General features: G+C 49.9%; 1 protein-coding gene across 1 annotated transcript in view; it reads right to left on the bottom strand.

Annotated features, from left to right (window-relative positions):
* Window positions 1-6,848: 6,848 nt before the first annotated feature.
* Window positions 6,849-23,744, bottom strand: part of TMEM132D (transmembrane protein 132D) — a 604,918-nt gene continuing 588,022 nt past the window's right edge. The window contains exons 6-9 of the mRNA XM_058531233.1: window positions 17,836-18,041; window positions 15,365-15,638; window positions 12,545-12,736; window positions 6,849-9,051 (exon numbers count right to left, since the gene is read on the bottom strand). Coding sequence (XP_058387216.1) covers window positions 7,867-9,051; window positions 12,545-12,736; window positions 15,365-15,638; window positions 17,836-18,041 — 1,857 coding nt within the window. The 3' untranslated portion in view covers window positions 6,849-7,866. The remainder of the gene's footprint in view (window positions 9,052-12,544; window positions 12,737-15,364; window positions 15,639-17,835; window positions 18,042-23,744) is intronic.

Genomic DNA, 23,744 nt, shown 5'->3' with positions numbered 1-23,744 from the left:
CCAGGGCCACATTCCATCTGTGGTGACTCAGGGAGCCAGGCTCCCTCCAACTTATGGTGCCACGTGTCAACACGTGGCTTCCAGGTCACCAAGGCAGGATAAGAGACAGTATGGAGAACTCACACTTGCTCTTAACTGTCCCCTCTGGGAGTGACACCTGTCATTACCATTCACAGTCATTGGCGGAACTAGTCACATGGCCCCAACTGAACTGCAAGGCAGGCTGGGAAGTGTATTGAGTACGATGGTCTCTGCTACAACTCCCATATGTCAAACATGTCCCTAGTATTTGGAGGCTATAGGGGAAGAAGGGAACCCCTCCATTTCCCTGGGGATATGAAAAAGCCAGGAAGAAGTCTCTGCCCCAGTAGACTCTGGACATACTGATCACATGGAGTATGACCAGCAGAATTCCAACTAAATGGAAGACCTCCATACAATGAGGTTAATCTGAGAACAAGGGGGATATTTAATTCATGCCATGCTTCACTCACAGAGGGTTGGACCTTGACAGTAAACCAGCAAGGTCTCTATAGAAAGAGATGAAAAGAGGTATTATCTTCTATGTGTCTCTCGAGGGCAGGAATTGCATCTAACTTACTTTGTCTACCCTGAAGTGACCAAATTTGAAGACTTGTCTATTGGCTCAGGGGAAGATGCTGGTGTCACCTCCATATGCAAAGCAACTAGATTATATAAAAAAATCCTCTGGCAGCAGTTCAGTTTCCTGGTTCCCACTATGTAGCCAACTGAATTTATTAGACCATGCCTTCATCACTCATGCTTTGCAAACCATTCATTACCTGTCTGCCCATCCATCCACCCATCCACCCAACCATCCATCCATCCATCCATCCATCCATCCATCCATCCATCCAAATATGCATCCAATCATCTAACCATCTATCTCTCCATCCACCCAACCATCCATCATCTGTCCATCCATCTGTCCAGCCGTCTGTCCATCCACCCACCCATCCATCCATCCACCCATCCATCCATCCACCCATCCATCCATCGAAATGCTTATCGATTGCTGACTCTTTCTAGGCATAGCTCTAGTCATGGGGTATATAGCAGAGAACATGTCATACTAGATCCTTACTCTCCTGGAACTTATATTCCACTAGGGAAGACACACAACAGGCAAGGAAACAAATACTTAGAAAGGACAATTCCAGAGTGTTCTCAGAGCTATGAAGATTATAAGATGGGATGATAGGAGGGGGAGGGACAGGAACGGAAGGGGAGGGTGAGGCTGTTCGAAGGGGGTCAGAGAAAGCCTCACTGAAGAAGTGACCTATAAGCTGAGGCCTGAATGGTGAGGACGGCCAAACCTGTGAAAATCTGGGAGAACAGAGTTCCAGAAAGAAGCAGCAACAGGTCAAAAGCTTCAAGGTGGGGATGAGCTTGTTTTGCTAGAGGAATAGACAGAAGGAAACCAGTGAGGTTGGGACTTAGTGAGGGATAGGTGAGTGGTGGGAATGAGGAGGGAGATGGACAGCGCTGCATCACACTGGGCCTTCAGGTCACGGTACGGAGGCCGGATTTCATTCTAGGATTTATGGGTATCTATCGGAGGGTTTTAAGCCTGGGAGTGAAATGATTTGAATTACGTTTTAAAAAGGTCACCTTGTTAATTTTCATTTAGCAAACATTGGCTGTCTACTTAGTAGATTCATCTAAGAGCCACAAAATGCTCTGGATGCAGGGGAAGGAGAGGAGAGCAAGACGGAAGCTTTTAAAGTTATAAAATACACATGGGCCTTAGAGCTTGGAGTCCATTAACATAACTGGCGGATCGGACTTGATTGAACATCCATGAAAAACAGCCGTGAGAAATTCAAAGTCCGGAAGTGGCACAGTAGGGTAGCCCCAGGGGACCCTCTCATGGGACCCAGCCAGAGAGTGATGGGTTTCTACAGTGGACCCACCCAGGTGATTTGTGAAGGGGGCTTCCTATCGCTTCTTCAGCATGGCCCTCAATTTTCTGAAGTCCCGTATATATGGTTCCAGAGTCTTCCTGGAAGGCTAGAAAGCAAAGTTCACGAAAATGGAATTTTTTTGTTGGGGGTGGGGGGAAGCCTGGAAAAGGCAAGGAAAGAGAGTAGTGGGATCTATTGCTTTGCAGGACCAGCATCCATTTTTATGGCAAAAGTGTCTTGATTTTCCTTTAGGAATCCGTCTCCTCTCCCATCTGAGTCCCTATGGTTCAAGTGTGGACTCACCCTCCCCCATGTTCCAGGGCTGGAGGGAGACACCTGTGGTCAAGGCCTGGATCATTACCTCCTGCAGGTGACAGATTTGATTCATGCTCAGCTGGTGACTGAAGCTGGCCGAAACGGTCAATTGAGAGACGTTTTGTGAAGGTGTCAGGACAGTGGCTGTCTTTCTCTGAAGTTCTTAGCTGTGAAACTAACGAGGCTGGAGCTTCCAGAAGCCACTGTATGGAAAAGCTTTGCCTGAGCATGAAATAAAACAGGCAAACACACAGCCAAGAGCCGGGGAGGGGATCCAACCATCCTGGGAGTCAGGTATATCTCTGCTTGTTCAGTCCTGTGAAGTGATACAGTCTGTCCCTATTTTTTTCCTGAAGCCCAGTTAAATATTTTTAATCACATGCAATGAAAAGATTCTCTCTAAAGCAATCATCGAGACAGGACTTCCCTCCCCAGGGGACTGCTTTCTCCCTGGAGTGTGTAGAATTGAGTCCCCCACAAAAAACATGTTGAAGTCTTAACCCTCAGAACCTGTGAATGTGACCTATTTGGAAAGAGGGTCTCTGCAGGTGTAATCAAGTTAAGATGAGGTCAAACTGGATTAAGGTGGGCCCTGATCCAGTGACTGGTGTCCTTATAAGAGGAGAGAAAATTTGGACATACAGACACACAGGGAAAAGGCCATTGTGATGACAGAGGCAGAGATTAGAGGGATGTGTCTACTAGCCAAGGGATGCCAAGTATGGCCGGAAGCCACCAGAAGCTAGAAGAGTCCTGGGACAGATTCTCCTTCACAGCCTCAGGAGGAACCAACTCTGCCAACACCTTGATTTTGGACTTCTGTCCTCCAGAAGAAATGGTGAGAGAATAAATTCCTGTTGTTTTAAGTTACCCAGGTTGTGGTAATTTGTTATGGCAGCCCCAGGAAATGAACACACCTTCCAAAACACATGTAGCCTTTGTACATATCATTCTCCTATCTATAACTTTTTGATACACAGATCAGCATTTTTTCCCATATCCACATCAATTGGGGCCAGCTGCAGGGAAAGTGTATGGGAGAGAACTTGAGAGGAAGGCCTTTTGGGCCAGCAGGGGTTCCACTGATCTGAGTCAAACTTGCATCTGGACCTCCGGCCACAGCATCCTCTTCCCTCTGCCCACCTCTCCATCACCCCTCCAGCACCCCCAGTACTACCCCAGGTCATCAGTGCCTGCTGGACTGGAGGACACTGGCTGCTCTAGGGGAACATCTCTGGTTCACCCCCATTCCTGCCAGAGCCTCTTTGGCTGCTGCTACAGCAAAGCGGGGGGAGTCCCCCAGCGAGGAGCTAATGACTGCACTCTGGGAAGTGACAAAAGGGGTAATTAATTCACAGTTGCGAGCTTTCCCAGAGGGAAAGAGATAAATCGTTCTCTGGCACTCCCACGGTATCCTAGCACAGCCTCATTTGTAAAGTGGGTGTGAAACTACAAAGCTTTTGATGAGACACATTCCTGGATGCCCCCAGCCCAGTGCCCTCTCGGTCCACGTAGCAGTCAGTTGCCCTCAGTCTCCTCCAAGAACTTCTGACCAGAGGCTAGTGTCACGGGTTAATGCCCCCCGCCAAATTCATATGCTGTCATCCTAAACCCCAGTAGTAGATGTGGTCTTATTTGGAAATAGGGTCTTTGCAGATGTAATTAGTTAAGACGAGGTCTTACTGGAGTAGGGTGGGCCCCTAATCCATATGCTGGTGTTCATATAAAAAGGGGAAATTTGGACACAGACACACACGTACCATGTGGAAAACGCCATGTGAACATGGAGGCAGAGATCGGGGTGAAGCTTCTACCAAACAAGGAACTCCAAAGATGGCCAGCAACACCAGAAGCCAGAGAGAGGTTGGGAACAGATTCTCCCTCACAGCCTCAGAAGGAACCACCCTTGCCAACACTTGACTTCAGACTTCCGGCCTCCAGACTGTGAGACAGTAAATTTCTGTGGTTCAAGCTGCCCACTTTGTGGGGCTTTGTTAAGGCAGCCTAGGAAACTACCAATGCGGCAGGCGAAGGATTGTTGGTGGCTCAAGAGAAGCCGCGAGAAGCCATGGTCTCCACTGGGGGGCGCTGATGATCCTCGTTTCCGTTGGCTTGGGGTCTGGTCCCACTCAACTGGTCCCGGAACTCACTGCCTCTAGGGGCCCCGCAGGTGGTGGAAATGAGAAGGAAGGCCAGGTGTTAGAGGACCAAGCAGCATCACTCACTTTATTCACATTCAGAATGACACCCTGTTGAAAAGTCAGTTCGTTAAGACTTTCATATCATTTCTTTCTCGAATTCTGGGCACATGGATCATGATACATGTTGTGTGATAATGGCATCTTATGTTGTGTTCTTTAGACAAAGACATTCTATACTTTCCAGGAGACACATAGTAATATTCTTTCATAAAGCAATATCCTTTTCCTAAGTGTCTTGAGAACACACAGCTCCCTCCATCTATGTTTGTTTTCCACATATTTCGGCAGAGACACGCCCAGGCAGAAATATTCCCCTGTTATTAAAAAAGTGGTGAGCTAGACAGCAAATGAAATTTGTACATCCACTCTGTCCAGTTAGGGCCAATTTGGGTGGTAAGCCCCATTCTGCCACAGCATCTGAATTCTCCTGAGAAGACAGAAATCCACATTTTTTAGGCAAAAGAGTTAAGTGTTTACTCAATCCTTGTCTATTCTGTGCCTGTTTTATTGTCCTTTTTTAGGACGATCTGAAAATTATTTTGTTTGTTGTTGATCCCCCCACGCCCACTAGAGATAAAGTCTTTGTGGGTAGACACGAGTGTGTCATATTTATCCCCAGTGCTTGCAAGAGTTCCTAGCACACAGTAGGTGCTCAATAAATACCAGTGGAATAAGTGAATGATCCATCACTTGATACTGTTTACATGAACACAAGGATTTCATGCAACTTCTTTTTCTGTGGAATCGCCTTGAGGCTGCATTTGATTGTTAGAGGAGTCTAAAGATCAACCCTTTTTTTAGCCCAGCCCAGAGTCACTGTGGGCACGTACACGCCTCAGGAAGTTGACATCTGAAGGTACGTGTGAGATGCAAAGAAAGGACAGAGTCATTTCCCTCGCTCCAGCCCAAAGGGAGGCTGGGATACACGCTTGCCTGCCACGGTTCCCACTTACCACCATCCGTCATCAGGCTTTTAGCAGAGAACCGCACGTGTGATTTATTTGCAGATCTTTCAGGTCCTGAAGGAGAGACACTTAGAACACAACGCACTTTGTCATCACGTGTCAACATCGCCTCAATGCGGAGATCCGCATTACACGATGCAAGAGTGTAATTGGGTTGTGCTGGCATCCTTAAATCTGCATTTTCATTTCCCCAAAGCCACGGTGTTTGGAGAGCCATTTGCAGTTGACGCCAACCCCTTGGAGGGGGTCGGCGTGTAGAAAGACAACAGACAGCCATAAACTCGCAGAGTGCAAACTTTATATTTACAGTTGGTGAGTTTATAAATATAGATTACCTTCTTACAATCTACAGTACATTCTGCACGCACATGGATTGAGAGTGGGCAGCGCCGTGGTTTTAAAGGAATCATCACGAGGGTAAGGATGAAAGAAATAGAAGGCGGCGACTGGAAGCAAAGGATTCTCATCGAAAGAGGTGACAGCTTAATCACCCAACCAGACCAGGTAAGTAAACTTGGGGACAGGAGTAGGGGGCTTATGGCTGCTGGAATCCCAGTCTTAGCACGAACGGATAGCACCTCAGTTGGAGGGAGAGTGCGAAAGTTGAGAGAGTGAGCTGCTGGAATTTACACACAGGGTCTAAGGAGAGTTCAATTATATGCATTTATATATATAGAGAGAGAGTGAGGGAGGAAGGGGGAACACACACACACACACACACACAGACACACACACACACACACACACACAGACACACAGGGAGAGACAGAGAAACAGAGGAAGCCCAGAGATAGGTTCAGAGAGACACAGAGACAGAGAGACACACAGAGAAAGAAAGAAATTGGAAAAGAGATCTAAAGAGATCAGAAAATGATGCAAAGGGAAAAAACAGAGAGATACAGCGAGAGATTGACTCAACAGCATGGGCTCTCCATGGTCCTTCTTCCTCCACTGTAGTTCTCAGGATGGTACCTACTTGGCAAGGATTCCACCACCATCCCCTGCCGTAGACAGAGGGTGAGATGGGGTAAGAATCCTCTTGTCTCTCCCTCCACCTCCACGTTTACAGACTTTGCTCTGAGGGGTTTTAGAGACGCCCAAGAGTCATTTAGATTTCAAGCAATGTGAAAGCTTCCAGGACTGACTTTAGAAACAAATGTTTGCGTAACCTCTCTCTCTCTGTCCCACACCATGGCACCCCGGGTCCCTCCATCTCTCCGAGGTAGGGAAGCCTTACATTCTGCCCAAGTGTAAGTGGGGACAGGCTTCCTGCCCGCCCCACCTCTTACACACTCAGAGTCATAACTCTCCACACGCTGCACTCTCCACATGACACCCATGTTTGTCTCAACGGCCTTGGACAGGAGACCCCCTGTGACTGTTGACAAACACATCGCAAAACGGCCCTCTCTGCTTTCTAGAAAAGCGAGAGGAACAAGCCTCACTTGGTGTTGAGTTCCATGTGGTACCACTTACCCTCAAAGATGAGCCTCTTCTAGGAGGGATGGTGTGTGGAGTCCACCCAGGGGGGCCTTCTCTATAGAACGTCCCCTGGTTGTTGACACAAAGCCCATGGGGGAAGAAAGAGACTCAGTGAGTGCTGGAGACTGCCCCCCGCTGCCCACAGGTGACCAACGACTTTTGGAAAGCTGGCAATGCAGTGGAGAAGTACAAATCTGAACATAGAGAACTTGCTAAAAAAAAGAAAAGCCTGGTTCTTTGAACCTGATTGAAATTCTACGTCCCATGTCCCTAGTTTACAAATAAAGGGATGCTCTGAGTCGCTCAGAGGGTGTGTTTGTTTGTTTGTTCTTGGTGTCTGGTTACAAAGATATTGGTGGCCTGTTTGCCCACTTGTTCTCTCTCAGTCCTTGTCAGCAATGGCCCTGGTCTCTCAACAACCCAGCCTACTTTCACCCAATCTTTGGGGGATGATGACTCACAGCCATGCTTCCCAGGAGCCGACTGGGGCGCTAGACTCTGCCTCTCATCACGCTCACAGCGAGATGCGTTGCTCCAACTCAAATGACACACTTCCTCCCATTGATCCACTTACACTCAACCTAAGTCAAGCTTTCCTTCTGCCGTCTGCAATATGGAACACGGGATCCATGTGGATCTTACAACATCCAAATTGCTTTGACTAAAGAGAGAGAGGGACTATTCTTTCCTGGAACCTCTCAGAAGCTCAGTGATTCAGAATTAATTTTTCTTCCAAGGTTTAAAAATCTTGCCATGCATGATAAACCTCTTAACGTTGACCAAGACATTGTATGCTGGAACGTGAGCATCAAATCCTACTCGGGGCCTCCCCAGCTGTGCCAGGGCCGTTTTCTGGGGCTCTGTTGGCAGGGTCACCCTCATCTTGTCCTGTCATTCCTTTTCTGCCCCGGGGGCACCGTTGTCACACATCCTCAAATTAAAGGCTGAAAGGTGAGTGAGTGTCAGCGAGTGTCCGGCTTACACGTCTTCGTGTAACCTTTCCATGTAGGTGTGGAGCTCTTTGCACTCCCCGGGGTCCAGATCCTGGCAGGCCCAGTTCATATTAGCCTCACCGCTCGTCACTATGGGGTTCACGGCGGGGCATCCGTCGTCCGTGGAGATGGTGGTGAAGGTGGTAAATTTCACTCTTTTCCTTTTTGAGGTAGGGGATGATGGGGGCTCACTTTTCTGATCCTTCCCATCATCGACTATGGGTCCTGAAGACTTGAACAGCTGCCCATTGATGCTCTTTTGGGAGCTTGTGCTGAGGAGATACTTACTTTCTTCGAAATCCATACCCCTGTCAATGGCGGTGATCTGCTCATCTTGAGAGGATGCAAAGTTAATGTGATTCTCCAACAGTTCTGTCCGGTGGCTCAACCCCACCCAGTCATGGGAGTGACTCATCCCTTCTTGCTCTTCGAAGGGAAGCTGTTTGTGCCTGTACTTCAATGCAAAGGTCACACAGTTTATTAGGAAGACCAAAATGGCCAGGCAGAAGACACCCAACAGAGCGTACATCCCAATTTCCAGGTCGCTCAGCCCTTTGAATGCCTGCGTGAGGTCATTCTCATCCATTTCCCCATTGCTTCTGGGGAGATCCACCTGGGCAGGGAAACTGGTGAGGTCAACGGGGATGGTCTGCAAACCACTGTCATCATCTAAAAGGCTTTCCTGGCCATTGCTCTTCTGGAAGGTTGACCTTTCTGTTGTGGAGCCTCTTCCTTCCATGAGGCCCATGGAGGAACTGCTGTAGTACTGACCCTCTTGACTCCTCCATTCTTGCAAGGGTCTTTTGGGTCTTCTGTCATTGACATTATTCTCCAGGTGAACTCCTGCCCCCATGCGTCTGCTGTCACTGGTGTTGGGGCTAGCATCACTTTGGCCAAATTTGACTTTGATGTTGGCTGTTCCCACAGCAAGCACACTCTTCCGCTTGGATTTCTGGCAAGATTCACTAATAACCATCTCGACCTTTACCAGAGCACCGTGTCCTTCGGTTTCCGCAGCGATTACAGGCCACTTGAATTTGGGGTCTTGGTGGATGGAGACCACCTTCTCATCCAGGGATGTGGCCATCAAGGAGAAGTCTTTCCCATCGTAAATATCCAAGGGAGTGACAGAGCCATCACTGAACTGGACCCAGCAACTGATGGCTGCTTCCTGTTGAGTAAAATAAGTCAATCAAAATGGGCCCCTGAGTTCACTGAACACCAAGTCTTAGTCAAACAGATACTCTGTGGCAAAAATATTATGACAAGAACAAAGAAAAATGTTTTTAAGCAGTATGGAAATAAAAGCTAAGAGGTACTAAGGGTATGAAAGAAAATTAATTCTTATAAAGGTGTAAAACCAAAAGAAAACAACAACAACATTAAAGTGACAATGAAACAGGACCAGTCATAAACACTCCATAATAACATTTGCTTTTCTTTCCTGAGGTGTTGAAAGAAAGATGGGTTCTTGAGGCAAGATCTACTTCCACGCGATAATAAATTGCATGTCAAAGGATATTACTGGTTAGTGGGATCATTTACAAGTGTCACACGTTTAAATGAAAAATATTTATTGCATTATTTTTAAGTTGCTTTAATCCCGAGCCTCCATTTATTACTCACAGCACAGATTAAAGACCCTCATCTAGACAAAAACACCCAGAGGGGCTGCCATTTTTGGCTGTTTTGGTCCTGCTTTCTCTGGGTCTACAGGAATAGGTTTGTACTGGATTTCTGACACAGCTGGTCTGGAGGCGAGGACTTAAACCAGCCAGAGAGACGGAGAGTCTCTCTGTCTATTTGGAGTCTTTGTCTTCCTCCCACACTCCGCCCCAACCAGCTGGGGGAAACTGGGAGACCAAAGAGTGGCCAGGGCCAGGGTTTGTGTGCATCTCAATCTCTTCCCTTTTTGCTTTGTTGTTTTAGAGCAGCTTCCCTTGGGACCAGTTTGACAGGGAGATCAGAGTAGAGGAGATGACCTCCAATTTAACACGAGCCTTCAATTTCAGGGAAGACGTCATCATGCTGACAGTGAACTGGCAGGCCCATTGCTTCCTCCCTCCTCCCCGCCTCCTGGAGACCCTGCCCCACCCCAAGCCCAGAATGATGAGCAGCCCTAAGAGGCACATGACCCTGCACACCTGGCTACAGCTGAGTGGACCAGGGAGACAGCTGAGGTTAGAGCCACTAATCTCAGCAGCTCTGAGCCAACTGGCATCTCTCTCCCTCCCTCTCCCTCTCCTTCTCTCTCTCAAATTTGAAATAAGAAAGACAGACCGAAGCACTTAGTTGTGGGAAGAGGAGTGGGAGCTCGTATAAAATTGAGGAATGAAGCCCCATTTTGGAGCAACCACGATGGATCATGTATAAGTGAAGGTTTAGGCACAGCATTTATCTACGGGAAGAGAAAAATAAATTAGATCAAAAGGAAGTCACAGGGGAAGGAGAGAATGGGCATGAGAGAGATCGTTGATGCTCCAGGTCCTCCAAGTTCTTATGGCTGACATCCATGAGAGTCCCCTAATCCTTGTAATAAATTCTGTACTATTTAAGCTTGCTTGAGTGGATTTCTCTTTCTTGCAACCAAAGAGCCTCTGACCACAACAGAAGTAAATTTACCCTGGTGGTGCTCAGTCTTCAGAAGTGAGAAGAAAGGCTCCTCAAACGTGAGTAGTGGCCTCTGCACCTACTTCAGCTCAGCCAGTAAATGCTGCTATTGTTAGACAAGGGCTGGGACCAGCTGCTAAGCGGAAAACACTGTCAAGACACAGTGCAAAACCACTGGATGTGACCCTGATTTACCAGGTTCCTCCAATCTGCCATGAAATCGGAGGAGGAAATTCAAATGCACATTGGATTTCTTGAAACTCAGATGTCAGAGCTAAGTCTCATGCAGGGACTAAGGGCTATCCAAGCCAACAATGGAGCCAACCTCAGGGTAGCATGTTTAGCTCTGCATGTCGGAAATGGCCTTGTTCTAACTGTGTCTTATGAGTCCTTAACTCCTAATTGGTGGTCACCTGGTTTTATCACCCCATGAAGACAGAAAGAAGCCTCGGGTTATTTCTCCTTTGCTATCTGTAACTTGTATCCCGGCTGGCATCCTGCCCTGAGAACTGGGAGGTTTGCCTTTGGTAAGAATGCATATCTGTTAGTGGGATCATCCACTTTTGAGTGTTTTCTAATCCAAACCCCTGTACACAAAGACCACAGTGAAAAGGCGAAGGGATCATCTAACACCTGCGGGGAGCATTAAGTGATGGGGACAGGCTGGAAAAATGGGATGGCTCTGTGTGTCCTGGGGCAAGGACAGCTCAGCAGCCTTTCTGCTCAAGACGGTCACAGACTCGGCAGGTGCAAGAGGGGCCGAGGAGGCGGTTAACTACCTGCTGAGGGCACAGTTGCCAGGAAGGCCTCTTCACCAATAAGAGAGTTTGCCAGGAAAATTCCCTACGTGGGCTGGAGGCCTTCCCGCAGCCCCACGGGAGGACAGTCCCATTTCATGGGGCACAGAGAGAATCAACTGCCAGAGACCACTGTCTTTGGTTGTTGAGCAAGGTTCACCAAAGTCTCTAAGTTCTTTGTAAGAAATAATGCTTACCTACCTCTAATGAGGGAGGAGATTGTGGAACATTTGCAAATGCCCTATTAACAGTGCCCTTTGTTTGGAAACCATTGTGTCAACACACACACATACATACACACATGCACACACATACACACAATGCACAAATACACACAACACAGATACGCATAGCACATACACACACACAACACGCACTCTATTAGCACACACTGGTTTTAAATAAAGAGAAAGAGGATTGTGATCGACATGCCATGGGCTCTTTATTTCTGCCCCGAACTAAGCAATAAACATGTGGAAGCAATCTCTCTCCTCCTGTCTCCTCCTGACGCCCCAGACCTGTTACCCCATCATCCTTGCAGGGACCTAGCAGCTGGCTGTGGACCTCGCCTGGAGTCTGCTCCTGCCCTCACCCCCACCCCACGGCCTGGTGAGGGACAGCCGTGTCCAGGGCCAGGGCCGTTGGGGTAGACGAGGAGCGTGAAGCAGCACGGTGCTCCCTGAGCACACTTGCGCTATGCTGAGTGGGGAGTGGAGCCTTTCGTCCAGCCCCTCTGTCTCCTGGTGGCCTACGATCCTGTACTCACTGCAAGTGTTTTTTGGCATCTCTGTTTGGGAGAGCTAGGGAGCAAGAGACAGAGCAGTCACTTGCTCCACGAGCCCCTTCCCAGACTGAAAAACACTCGAGGTGCCATCCCATTCTTTTGTGGGACCCCTGATTTGTGACTCCACCTGATGGGTACCTAATCCAGTGTGGGACCTCACCCCACTAGGAGACCTCACTTGATGTGGGACCCTGCTCAATGCAGGACTCCACCCAATGAATAACCCCACCTGACGTGCGACCTGACCCCACCTGCTATGTGACCTCATCTGATGTGACCTGATGTGTGACCCGACCTGCTGTATGACCTCACCTAATGTGACCTGATGTATGACCCTCCTGATGTGACCCACCTGCTGTGTGACCCTCCTGATGTGTCACCTCACCTGATGTGACCTGATGTGTGACCTTCCTGATATGTGACCTTCCTGATGTGTGACCCCACCTCTTCTGTCCCAAGCCCTGCCTCCATACCTGTTTGGGCCTTTGCAGAAGTTCCTGAGCCACCGCCGTGGCGAAGATGGCTCTGTTGCTCCCTGGGCTGAGCTGCAAGGAGAGTGACAGCCCTGTCACTAGCTGGACCCCGAGGTCTGTGATTGTTACCTTCTCATCCAGCACGGTGATGGTCTTTTCAGCCAAGATGGCATCCGACAGAGGCGACAGGATCTGAAAGGCAGAGACAACATGGCAAGGAAGAGCTTCCTGCGGTCTCAGAGATTCCTCCCATAGCATGAACGATGCTCCATGCACGGGGGGATAGAGACAGACAAATGAGCCAGAGGGAACAAAAACGGGCCTTCCCACTGATGCCTTCTTCTAAAAGATATATCTTGCTTATGAAAATATATCTTTTATGTAACAGCAAAATGATGTCAAGGAGTGGGTGGGGCAGGACTTGACACCCCACCCCCACCACACAAATATAAACTCTGTTACCCACCATGCACCCCCTCAGTGCTTAAGAGGAGGAATTAACATCTTCATTCATTTGAGTACTACTTTTATGATTCTTGTACGGCATGGATCGTCTCTACTATTATTTAGTGCATATTTTGTTTAAAGTTATTTATATTACTTAATTTGTTAAAAAAACTTCATAGCATCAAAGAACAGTGGTTTTGATAAGCTAGTTATATATTTACGTATTTCTCTCTTACACACACGATCACCAATGTGTGACTAAAAGAGAGACTGTTGGTCCAGGTACCACCTAAATCATCCTGTGGGTCCCTGGGATTCACATTCCACACTTCGGGAGACACTGAGCAGTGGTGCTCAGTTGCATGTTGGAATATCAGCTTTTGCATCCTCTGATAAACACAGCTGCAAGTCTCTACCCCTGCGCCCAACATCCCAAAGTCCCATTTCTCCTCTGGACACCCAGGATGACCTGGGAAACGAAGCTTACATTCAATTTAGACCCCGAGGAGGAAATTCTGCTTGTGAGGAGCGTCCGTGGAGTCACTGCCCTGTCTCCTCGCCCCTCACCCACGCTGTGAAGGGCTGATTTAGACGGCTCATCATGAATCCTCAGCCTTCTGATGAAATGCGCTGCATCTTTCTTTTACCTGCTTTCTTGACATGTTTGTCTTTTCAGGTTGTTGGTGATATTTATGAAGATGTATGTCAAGATAGTGGGTTTCCCAGGACTCCTTAAATTCCTTTATCAAAGCTCATATTTCTATCCAAACACCGTCTTCAGTTTCTAAGCCTGGTCATGACAATTTGAATGGCAGGGAGCATGAGATACAAGTCCCCAGAAGAAAATGGATAAGCGAATTCATAACTCAGGTGGAATTTCTAACTCAGTGGGAATAAATAAGAGGGAGGAACTGAGGGTCTAGGGAAGAGATGCCCCACCAGGACAATTTCACGTTCAATGCATGGGATGCTGGCCCATTTCTCCTGCCTAATACCTGACTTCCAAACACTATGTCATTTCCTCTTTGCACTGAAATGATCGTTTAGAGTGAGTAGTCAATACCAAGTTTTCATGTTGGTTCCAGATTTAGGCATCAGCATCGGTTTAGCCTGTGGATTGATTGCAGGAATTTAGATCTTTAATTTAGATCTTTCAACTAAGAATCAATGTGGAGGTTGCATACTCTTGTTTAGGAGGGAAATATGTTTTGTTCAACAAACATAATAATTTAAAATGGAATTAATGGCTATCCTTAAAAAAAAAGAGGATTTCATATAAAAAGATAGATTTCTAGCTTTTCTAGAAAAGTTGAACATTTGGCCCTGCTGAGCTCACATTTTCTCTTGGTCACTTTTGGGGATGAATAGCAGCCTCCTCTACACCACACTCCTCACCACTCCCTATTGTATTCCTAACACTTAGGGCCCAAAATGGTCGTCATCTTTCAGGTCACGCCAGCCTGCTTTCCACACCGATAGTGGAAAGCTTTTAGAGATCTCAGCTTTTAGAGATCATTTGACCATGTGACTCCTGGGTCACAGTCCAAACCAATTTATATTCCTCCTTGAATAAAATGATTTCTTTTAAATATCAGCCAATTTCCCAGAATGGATATGTTTTAAATCTTCCATAATCCAATATAGTTTCACTTATAAAGCTTTCTTATGAACAATTGTTTTAGAAATCTCACTGACTGGCTAATAGTATCATCACATCTCTAATAAATGGGGCAGCTATTGAGGAATATTTGTTCTCAGTCAGGAGGTCAATGACTAAACTCAAGTCACCCCCCTAGAATGCTGTTTTGTGAAAGTATTTGTTTCAAGATTCTTGTGTTGTACACCCGTCCTCTCCCACCCATTCCCAGCAGCAGGTGCCCACAAAACCAATGGTGTCATAACAACTTTGTTCCTTTCTTCAGCACGTTTCTGAGCTGCTCTAGCTTTCATCGGGCCTGAGGTTGGGACTTGGCAGAGGCAGCAAGACAATATGGCGGGATGGTCAGTGAGGTGGATGGCTAAGTGAGAAACTGCTGGTCACACCCATGATTCCCATGAAGTCAGCTCACCCGAGCGCTTTTTCCCCAAGATGGTAATGTCTACCACGGCTTAGAGACAAATAATGTCTTGGAGTTTCAAACATGACCCAACCAGAGGAGCGAGTCCAGCGTTTCTCAAATGCAAGTAATTTGTGAGGAATTTCAATATTCTTGTTGCATCATTATACCACCTATCTTATTTCCTTGACAATTTCTTTCAGTCTACTCACTCTAGAAATAGACATCATTCTAAGCAATGACAAACAGCCGAATTCTCGTCTGGCCAGGGGTGAGGCAGGGATACAGAGAGTCCTCGCCTTTGGGGATGTCTCACCTGAAGGGTGGTCATCCCCAGCTCCTGGCCGGTCAGGATTTGTCCCCCTTGCAGCTTGGCGATGCGGGGCTCCTCCACCTGCATGAAGTCATTTACCAGCTCCGTGATGTCCACCTGCCAGTCTGAGCCCAGCAGGTGGGCCAGGTGCCCCCCGGGCTCAGCCGCCTCGGCCACAAACTGTGTTAAGACCCGCACCATGGCATGCTGGTACTGGAGCGCGCAGCCTCGGCCCCTCCTCTCGTCTTCGTCCTCTTCCTCGCTGTCCCGAGCTGGCCTGTCAGAGGGTCAGTTCAGTTTAACAGATACTGACTTGCTGGGACAACAGTCAGGGGCTGTGAGTGAAGGCAAGTGGGCCCTGAGCCCTGCCTTCAGGGAGCCCACAGGCTGGTGTGACAGACACGCAGGGGTAATTCTCGGAATATTTGACCCCTGGTATGGCATGGGGACTGGCTAGTTGGAATGGATTGGTGTGGTAAGCAGAATGCTAATGTGTCCCCAAAGATCCCTACTTCCTGGTATCCGTTTTGTGGAATCCCTGCCCTTTGAGTGTGGGCTGGACTAGTAATTTGCTTCCAATGAAAGATTGTAGCAAAAGTTACGGGGTGTCACTTCCAAGATGAGGTTTGAAAAGACCTTGACTTCTGTCTTGCTCAGCACTCTTTCCTTTGTTCTCTCTTGCTTGCTCTGATGAAGCAGGCTGCCGTGTTGTAAGTGGCCCTTTGGAGATCTCCATATGGCTAGAAACTAGAGAGGCCTCTGGCCAACAGCCAGTGAGGAACTGGGGCCCTCAGTTCAACAGCCTGTGAGGAGCTGAGACCTGCCAACAACCACATGGGCTTTGATGCAGATCCTTCCCCACATGAGCCCTGAGATGAGACCGCAGCCTTGGCTGACAACTGGATTGCAGCCTGTAAGAGACCCAGCGAAGCCATGCCTGGATTCCTGATCCAGAGAAACTGTGAGATAATACATGGTTTTCTTTTAAGCCACTCAGTTTTGAGAAAAGTCATTAAATTTTGTAGCAATAGATAACTAACATAATAGGGCTATGGATGACTGGCGGAGCCCTATAAACCGGTACACAAAGGAGGTGAGTATTCAACTCGAGGGAAGGTGAATGTGTGAAAACGAACGTAGAAAGGGCCAGGATGGTTTGGCCAGGAGACAGACGTTAGCTGCTCCCTCCATGTCTGATGCCTTATGTGCAGTCAGCCCTTTCCAGCGTCACTGCAGTCTCCATCAGAACAACAGCTGCTCACCTCTCAGACTAGGTCTGTTGCCATATCTGAGCTGGGCAGCTGTGACAGCATCTGGATGTGCCACCACCAGGTTCTGCCAGTTCTTCAGTGAGTCTTTCCCTGCAATTGTCTGCCCTCAGTAGCATCAATTATCACTCCTAACTCCACCCTCCATCTCAACACCAGAAGCCCCAGGAGATAAGAAAGAGATCGTTGCTGAAACCATCTTCCAACTGCACATGGGGCCCACAGCCTTCATCCTTGAAGCCATCCCCTCTCCCAGGGGTCACAAGGACTGAGGGCTCACAAGGACTGAAAGGGGTGGACTTCCAAGGGAAGGAATATAAAAGTCATCCCTCAGATAAGTACCAATTCCTTGCCCCCTGCTGAGTACACAGACTCCAGGAATATCTCTTCTCTAGTTCTGCATAGGCTCACTTCTTACTTTCTACAGGTCGCTTATATATGGATCCTTAAGCATGGGTTTCTCTGAGATGACAAAGTCTCTGAACCCAGAGCCTGAGTTTCTACAACTCTCTTTGTACATGATGCCTGTTGCCTGATGTGGATGGTGGGGACTTATCACTCTATCAAGCACCATCAGAGTGATGTACCAGGCACACAGGTGACCAGCTTCAGACTTCATCTCCCCAAGGCAAAGCCATCTCAGAGCTTCTGGCCTGGGGGCTGGAGAGGCTGCCCAGGTCAGGGAGAATCTGTTCAGATGTCTCTCTAGTGGACATCTGTTGTCTGTGCCTCTCCAGAATCAATTCTCTCCTTCTTCTGGAATTGATGTATTGATTCAGGCAGAGGTGACCTCTTCCTCTGGAACCTTAGGTTCCAGCCAGGGGACTGTGGCTGAAGTCTAGACAGCCAATGAGGGCATGCTATCTCCTTGGCTGTCGTGATCAGTTTAGGGATGGGCACACAACCCAAGTGAAGATAAGACTTAACTCCAGGACTTTTGCTAGAATTATTGGGAAAGAGAGGATGTACTTTCTGCAGAATTGCAGAGAAGACAGAATGGAAGTCTGGAACCTTGAGAAAAGCCTGATAGAGGATGAAGCCAACACAAAGCAAACCAGAGCCGAGAGGTGGAGAGAGACCCGGTCCTTAGGATTTCATTTGACTCCCTGGATCTAGTCATGCCTGAAAGGATCCACCCAGTATCCATCTCAGCCGGAGCACCTTTGACTTGGGTTTCTGTTACGGAGACTGGACTAACTCACCCACCTTTTGCTGGAGACGATGGGCACTCGCCAGCCCTTGATCTGATTGAGCTCGGTGTCGGAGACCTCGATCTGCAGCGGGAGCCGGGGCACCCACACTGTGAGCTCCAGGGGACTGCTCAGGTGCTGGTAGGTGAAGTTCACCACCACGTTCACCTTGCCCTTCATTTCTTTCCCGTTGACAAAGACGTAGTCACATCTGTCAGAAACCTGTGAAGAGGTCAGAGAGGGGTGGGGGACGCATGAGTTTTCTCATATCCCATGGCCAGAGGAAGAGCAGGAGAAAGTGGAAGAGGAAAGGGAAGCGCCATTGCTGTTTTGGGGTCGCCATGCTGAGGAGTAAGTCCTAGTGTGGACCTTGGTTCTTGCTTTCTGATGTGGCAGAAATGGCAGGTGTAATAACACAGGCTGTGGGCACCTACCACCTCTCCCGGGATCTCTCACTGGTTGGAACCCTCACCCCTGACAACCTATGCTGCATCTTCTCTAGGAGACCGCCCTTAGGTGGCTGGAGCTGTACCCTCAGAGTGACCTGGGTGCTGTGTCCCACCCACCCCACCCCTTTGCCTGATGACCTCCTGGTTTGCTCAAGGAGGGACAAACTGTGTTGTAGTTCACTCTCCAGAGTTCCTCCTGGGATCAGGCCAAGGCTGGATTTTGTCGGAAACCATCCTTGCTTAGCTTCTCTCCTTTCTGCATCCTGCTTCCTTCACTCCCAAATGGATTTCTCCTGAGAACGTCCTCAAAAAATGAAGTGTACACAAACTGCCATCTCAGCCGTGGGGGCGGATTCTGAGATATATTCCTCACAGTTCCTTAGAGAGTCTCGACGGCATTTCCCCCACTCGCCCACCAAGGTAGCTAGCTCCATGATTTTCCTCCTATTGGCTTCTCTTCCTTCCATGTGTCCCGTCCTGCCCCCCACTCCCTCACTCTGCTTCCTGGAGTCATTCTTCACATACATCCCCTGCCCTCAACTCCATGTCTCAGGCTCTGCTTTCCGGAGGATCCACACACGTTAATCCAGGCACACGTGAGCTGATGTCATCCTCTGAACAACCACAGGACTGGGCACTCCCATGAGCCCCATATTCCAGATTAGGAACATGAGCACAAAGGAGCTGGACCACGGCCACTCTCCAGGAAGGAGTAGAGACACGACTTGACCCTGGGAGTCCATGTTCTCCACCGCTGCCCCACACGAACTGGCTCCTCTCTGCCGACATCTGAGAGGAGAAGCAAATTCAATGAGAGGACATTGTCTCCGTGTCTCTGTCTCCCAGCTGTCCCGGGGAGTTCATCTCATCCTAAACGAGAATCGGAATGAGTCTTTGGGGTGGTGCGATAGGCTGAACAATGGCCCCCAAAGACATGAGGTCCTCATCCCTGAAACCCATAAGTGTTACCTTATTTGGCAAAAACGACTTTGCAGATGTGATTAAGTTAAGGCTCTTGAGGTGGACAGATTATCCCAGATTACCCAGATGGGCCCTAAATATAATCCAAGTGTCCTTATAAGAGGGAGGCGGAGGGAGATTTGACAGCCGCAGCAGAGGAGGGCCATGTGCCACCGAGGCAAGATGCTACACTGCCGGCTCTGACGATGGAGGAGAGGGCCAAGAAAAGCATCTCTGGACGCTGGAAAAGACAACAAATGGATTCTCTCCTGGAGCCTCCGGAGGGACTGCAGCCCTGTGCACACCTTGATTTCAGGCCAGTGAAGCCGATTTTGGACCTTTGCCCTCCAGAACTGGGAGGACAAATGTGTGTTGTTTGAAGCCACCAGGTATGCGGTGATTCGTTTCAGCAGCCCCAGGGCACGAACACAGTGAGGGAGAGGCAGGTGGAAGCAAAGGCCATGAGAGTGGGGCTGGCTGGTCAAGCCCAGATTGGGTGGGAAAGAGCACTCCCGTTCACTGAGCACCTACTATGCCAGGACCAGGGCTGAGCTCGCCATGGCTGTGGTCTCAGTCAGGACTCTCAGCCCCCAGGGGGCCGGGCTGCTGTCCCCACCGCACGGTGTTCAACCTGGGGCCCGAGACAGGAAGCAACGCTTCCCCGGGGCACACAGCAGGAAAGCGGAAGGACAGAGCCAGCACCTGTTGGCACCCGGCGCCTCCGTCTCCAGCAGGTGCGGCCGTCCTGCCTGACTGCTCCTCGCAGTCTGTTGTTGTAAAGGATGCACTCCTCCATCCAGCACTTGGAGGGGTGTGAGCAAGGAAAAGCAGAAATGACCAGGTTGGTCAAACATCAGAAAACATGTCCAGTGTCGGCCCTTTATCTTCACGGCGAGGCGGCAGGGACGTGATGCGCACCACGGGGCACTGGAAGGTTGGGCGACCGGGGGTGGTTGGTGACTCTGAAGGGAAGCGTGGACCAAGGTCCAGTTATGAGTCGGAGGCGCCATCATCCCAGACCTCTGCCGACAGCAAAGGCGCTGAAAGGGGATGGAAAGGCCGAGTGGAGCCAGCTCGGGGGGCTCTACTCTCCTTGTGGCCTGGCCACGGCTCTCCCTGCTTCAGGGCCAGCGAGCCTTTAATCCAAGGCTTTTTCTCTTTCAAGTCTTCCTATGCTAAATTGGGCTGAATTGTCACAGAGGAGCTGACTTCCAGAGAAAGAATGAAAGAAAGAAAAAAGAGAGAAGCAGAGAGAGACAGACAGAGATAGACACAGAGAGAAAGAAAGAGGGAGAGAGTGAATGAAAGAAAGAAAGAGAGAGAGGAAAGAAGGAAGGAGGGAGGGATGGAAGGAAGGAGGGAAGGAAGGAAGGAGGGAGGGAAGGGGGGAAGGAGGGAAGGAAGGAAGGAAGGAGAGAAGGAGGGAAGGAAGGAAGGAGGGAAGGAAGGAAGGAAGGAGGGAGGGAAGGAAGGAGGGAAGGAAGGAAGGAGGGAAGGAGGGAGGGAGGGAAGGAAGGAAGGAGGGAAGGAAGGAAGGAGGGAGGGAGGGAGGGACAGAAGGAGGGAAGGAGGGAAGGAAGGAAGGAGGGAGGGAGGGAAGGAGGGAAGGAGGGAAGGAGGGAGGGAGGGAAGAAAGGAGGGAGGGAGGGAAGGAAGGAAGGAGGGAGGGAGGGAAGGAGGGAAGGAGGGAGGGAGGGAAGGAGGGAAGGAGGGAGGGAGGGAGGGAAGGAAGGAGGGATGGAGGGAGGGAAGGAAGGAGGGATGGAGGGAGGGAGGGAGGGAAGGAATACTAAGACGTTTTCAGGGAAAAGGCTGTCTCACGAGTCCAGCTTCCTGGGCCCTCTTGCTGGACCAGGTGTTCTAAGAAAAGGAGCTTGGGGCCATCTTGGCTCCTTTCTTGGCATCAAGCACGCCCCCAAAGTCCTCCTGTGGATGAGAAGCGCGATGCCCCGGTGTGCCAGGTGTAGTTGTGGACGTAAAACTAAGTCTTCGTGTTTTGTCTGTTTTATTTAAACCTCAGTGTTTATTCCCCAAGGTAGCGAGGAAAGGGGGAGCTGGCGCGGGTGGAAGGAGGAGGAGGTTGGTGGAGGGAGAGCAGGCCCTCCCCGGGGAGGTGGGTGGGGGCACCGTACGCCCAGGATGGGAACTGCAGCCCCGGGTACGGGGGCCGGGCGCAGAGGATGGACAAGTGTGCGTGTGTGTGTGTGTGTCCAGCAATAAAAACATCAAATACACATGGTTGGAGGGCTCGTCAGTCCCAGCCCCTACAACGCTCTGGTTTTCCGTGCGCGGCCACAGTGCGCGCGCTGTATGTGGAGGCCGTCGGTAGGAATGTCTGCTGACAGTCGCTGGCTCTTCTCCAGGCGCATGGCAGGACTGTCCTTCCAGCTCACTTGTTGCTGGATGTGACCATCTTGACAATGAGTTGTGAGCAGGAGGGACACATGTCACCTCCTCGAGAGAACACCTAATTCCCAATAAGGGGCCTTCCAGAGCTGCCTGACACTCTCGCATGGTGCCCGGTGGAGCTGGTGAGGGTGCTGCCCCATCAGCCTGCTCCTGGGTGCCTGTGACAAGCAGCACCCCCCCACAAAGCTGCAAGGGACAGGTGGCACGGGTGACAAGGACACCTTTGTTGTTTTAAGTCACTGATATTTCAGGTTATTTGTTTCTTCACTGTAACCAAGCTTAGTCTCACTGCTGCGACGTGCACGGACATGTTCTGATTACTGTACTAATAAAGACAGAATGCACCAAAATAGGGGATTTAGCAGGCAGGGCTGGGGGAATGAGACAGGAAGACACAAAAGATAATGACGAGGGGCTAGGAGGATCTCGATTCTTGCAAACACAAAACGAGCCAAGAATGTAACTGGGGTCCGCTCCGGGGGCAGAGGGCTCTGTCAGGAACAGGCTGCATACGCGTCACTCCAGAGTGCCCACGTAAGGGACCCCTCCTAACGCTAACGACATTGTCGTGATTGACGCGGCACACAAACCGAGTAAACGAAAACCAGGGAGGAGGGACAGGGAGCCTTGCAGGCTTCACCTGGGAGGAGGGTGTGGGGACGCTGGAGAAGGATTTGAGCAGAACATGAAGACTGAGGTCTCGCGGGGACGAGGCTCCGGTGGTAAGTAAATAGGGTCTTCCTGAGCCTGCGTCTTGGGAGTTTTGGGGAATGAGGCCTGCCTAGGGTGCCAATGCTTATAAATCACATGGTTTTATGTCTGTGGTACCACTGGGCTCTGCTTGAGGTCATTCTTGCATGGAGGGGACCCGGCAGGGAGGTGGCAGAGATCTTTCTTTCTGGTGGCACTTGGGACTCAGTTCAGAGGCTGCAAAATATGGTTGCTGTGGCGTGGCTAGCTCTGCCTGTCCCTTGTAGCTTCCAAATACATTCAAGCCTATTCAGAGGAAGTGGAAAAGGAGGAGGGAAGGGAGGGAGGGACCGAGGGGGAGAGAAAGAGAGAGAGAGAGGGAGAACTTTGGAGGACTCCCTCGGCAGATGGAGCTGCCTCACCTGGAGATGCTGGGAGGTCTTCCCATCCCTGCTCCCCCTGGGGCAACCAGCACCAAATATAGGCACATATGAGGACAACCTCTGTGGCACGTGGCACATTTCAAGCTCCAGAGCCCCCTCGGGGGAGCAGAGACTCCTGAACCCCATCTGTAGTCGGCTGAAAAATGGCTCCAAAAGAAATCAGGTCCTAATCCCCGGAACCTGTAAATGCATCTTCTACAGAGAAAGTCTTTGTAGATGTAATTAAGGATTTTGAGATGAGATTATCCTGGATTATTGGGGTGGCGCCAACTGCAATCACAGTGTCCTCACAGGAGAGAGGCAGAGGGAGATTTGACACCGACGAAGAGGAGAAGACCTTTGAAGATGAGGCAGACACTGGAGGGATGTGGCCACAAGTCAACGAGTGCCGGCTGCCACGAGCTCCTGGAAGAAGCGGGGGACAGATTCTCCCCAGAGCCTCCCAAGGGAGCAGTATGTTGACTTCTGGCCTCCAGAATGGAGAGAGAGCATTTCTGTGGTTGTAAGACACCAAGCTTGTTACAGCAACAACGGGAAACCACCACACCGCCGCGGCCCACCTCTTCCCCAGCTCTGTCCTGCTCCCTCGTCCCTCAGTCTCTTGCCCAGGAGTCTTTCCTCACTGAGCCTGGTGCACATGGTGCCCGGCTCAGGCTCGGCTCCAGGGAACCTGACCCAAGACTGGGTTGACCTTCAGCTGGGAAGACACAACCTAGTCCCCCAAGGGTGGACACGTCCCATTGGCATCCTGGGCTGGACAGACAAGCTGAGACGTGTTCCTACGAGAGCCAGATGGGGCAGAACCTCCCCTTCCAGCCCTCTGACATCCCTCGTTTCCTCAATCCCGCTGGCCACTGCATTCAAGTATTAAATATTAGAAACTCCCCCTCCAGGAGACGAACTGGGGAAACCAACGTTCTAGGTGAGCTGACAAGACCTGCTCATTCCTTCTCGTTAAAATATGATGAACTGTA

The sequence above is a fragment of the Diceros bicornis genome, chromosome 35, assembly GCF_020826845.1.
Source record: "Diceros bicornis minor isolate mBicDic1 chromosome 35, mDicBic1.mat.cur, whole genome shotgun sequence".
In the NCBI taxonomy this organism is placed as follows: Eukaryota; Metazoa; Chordata; class Mammalia; order Perissodactyla; family Rhinocerotidae; genus Diceros; species Diceros bicornis.
This window is presented reverse-complemented; position numbering and strand designations above follow the sequence as displayed.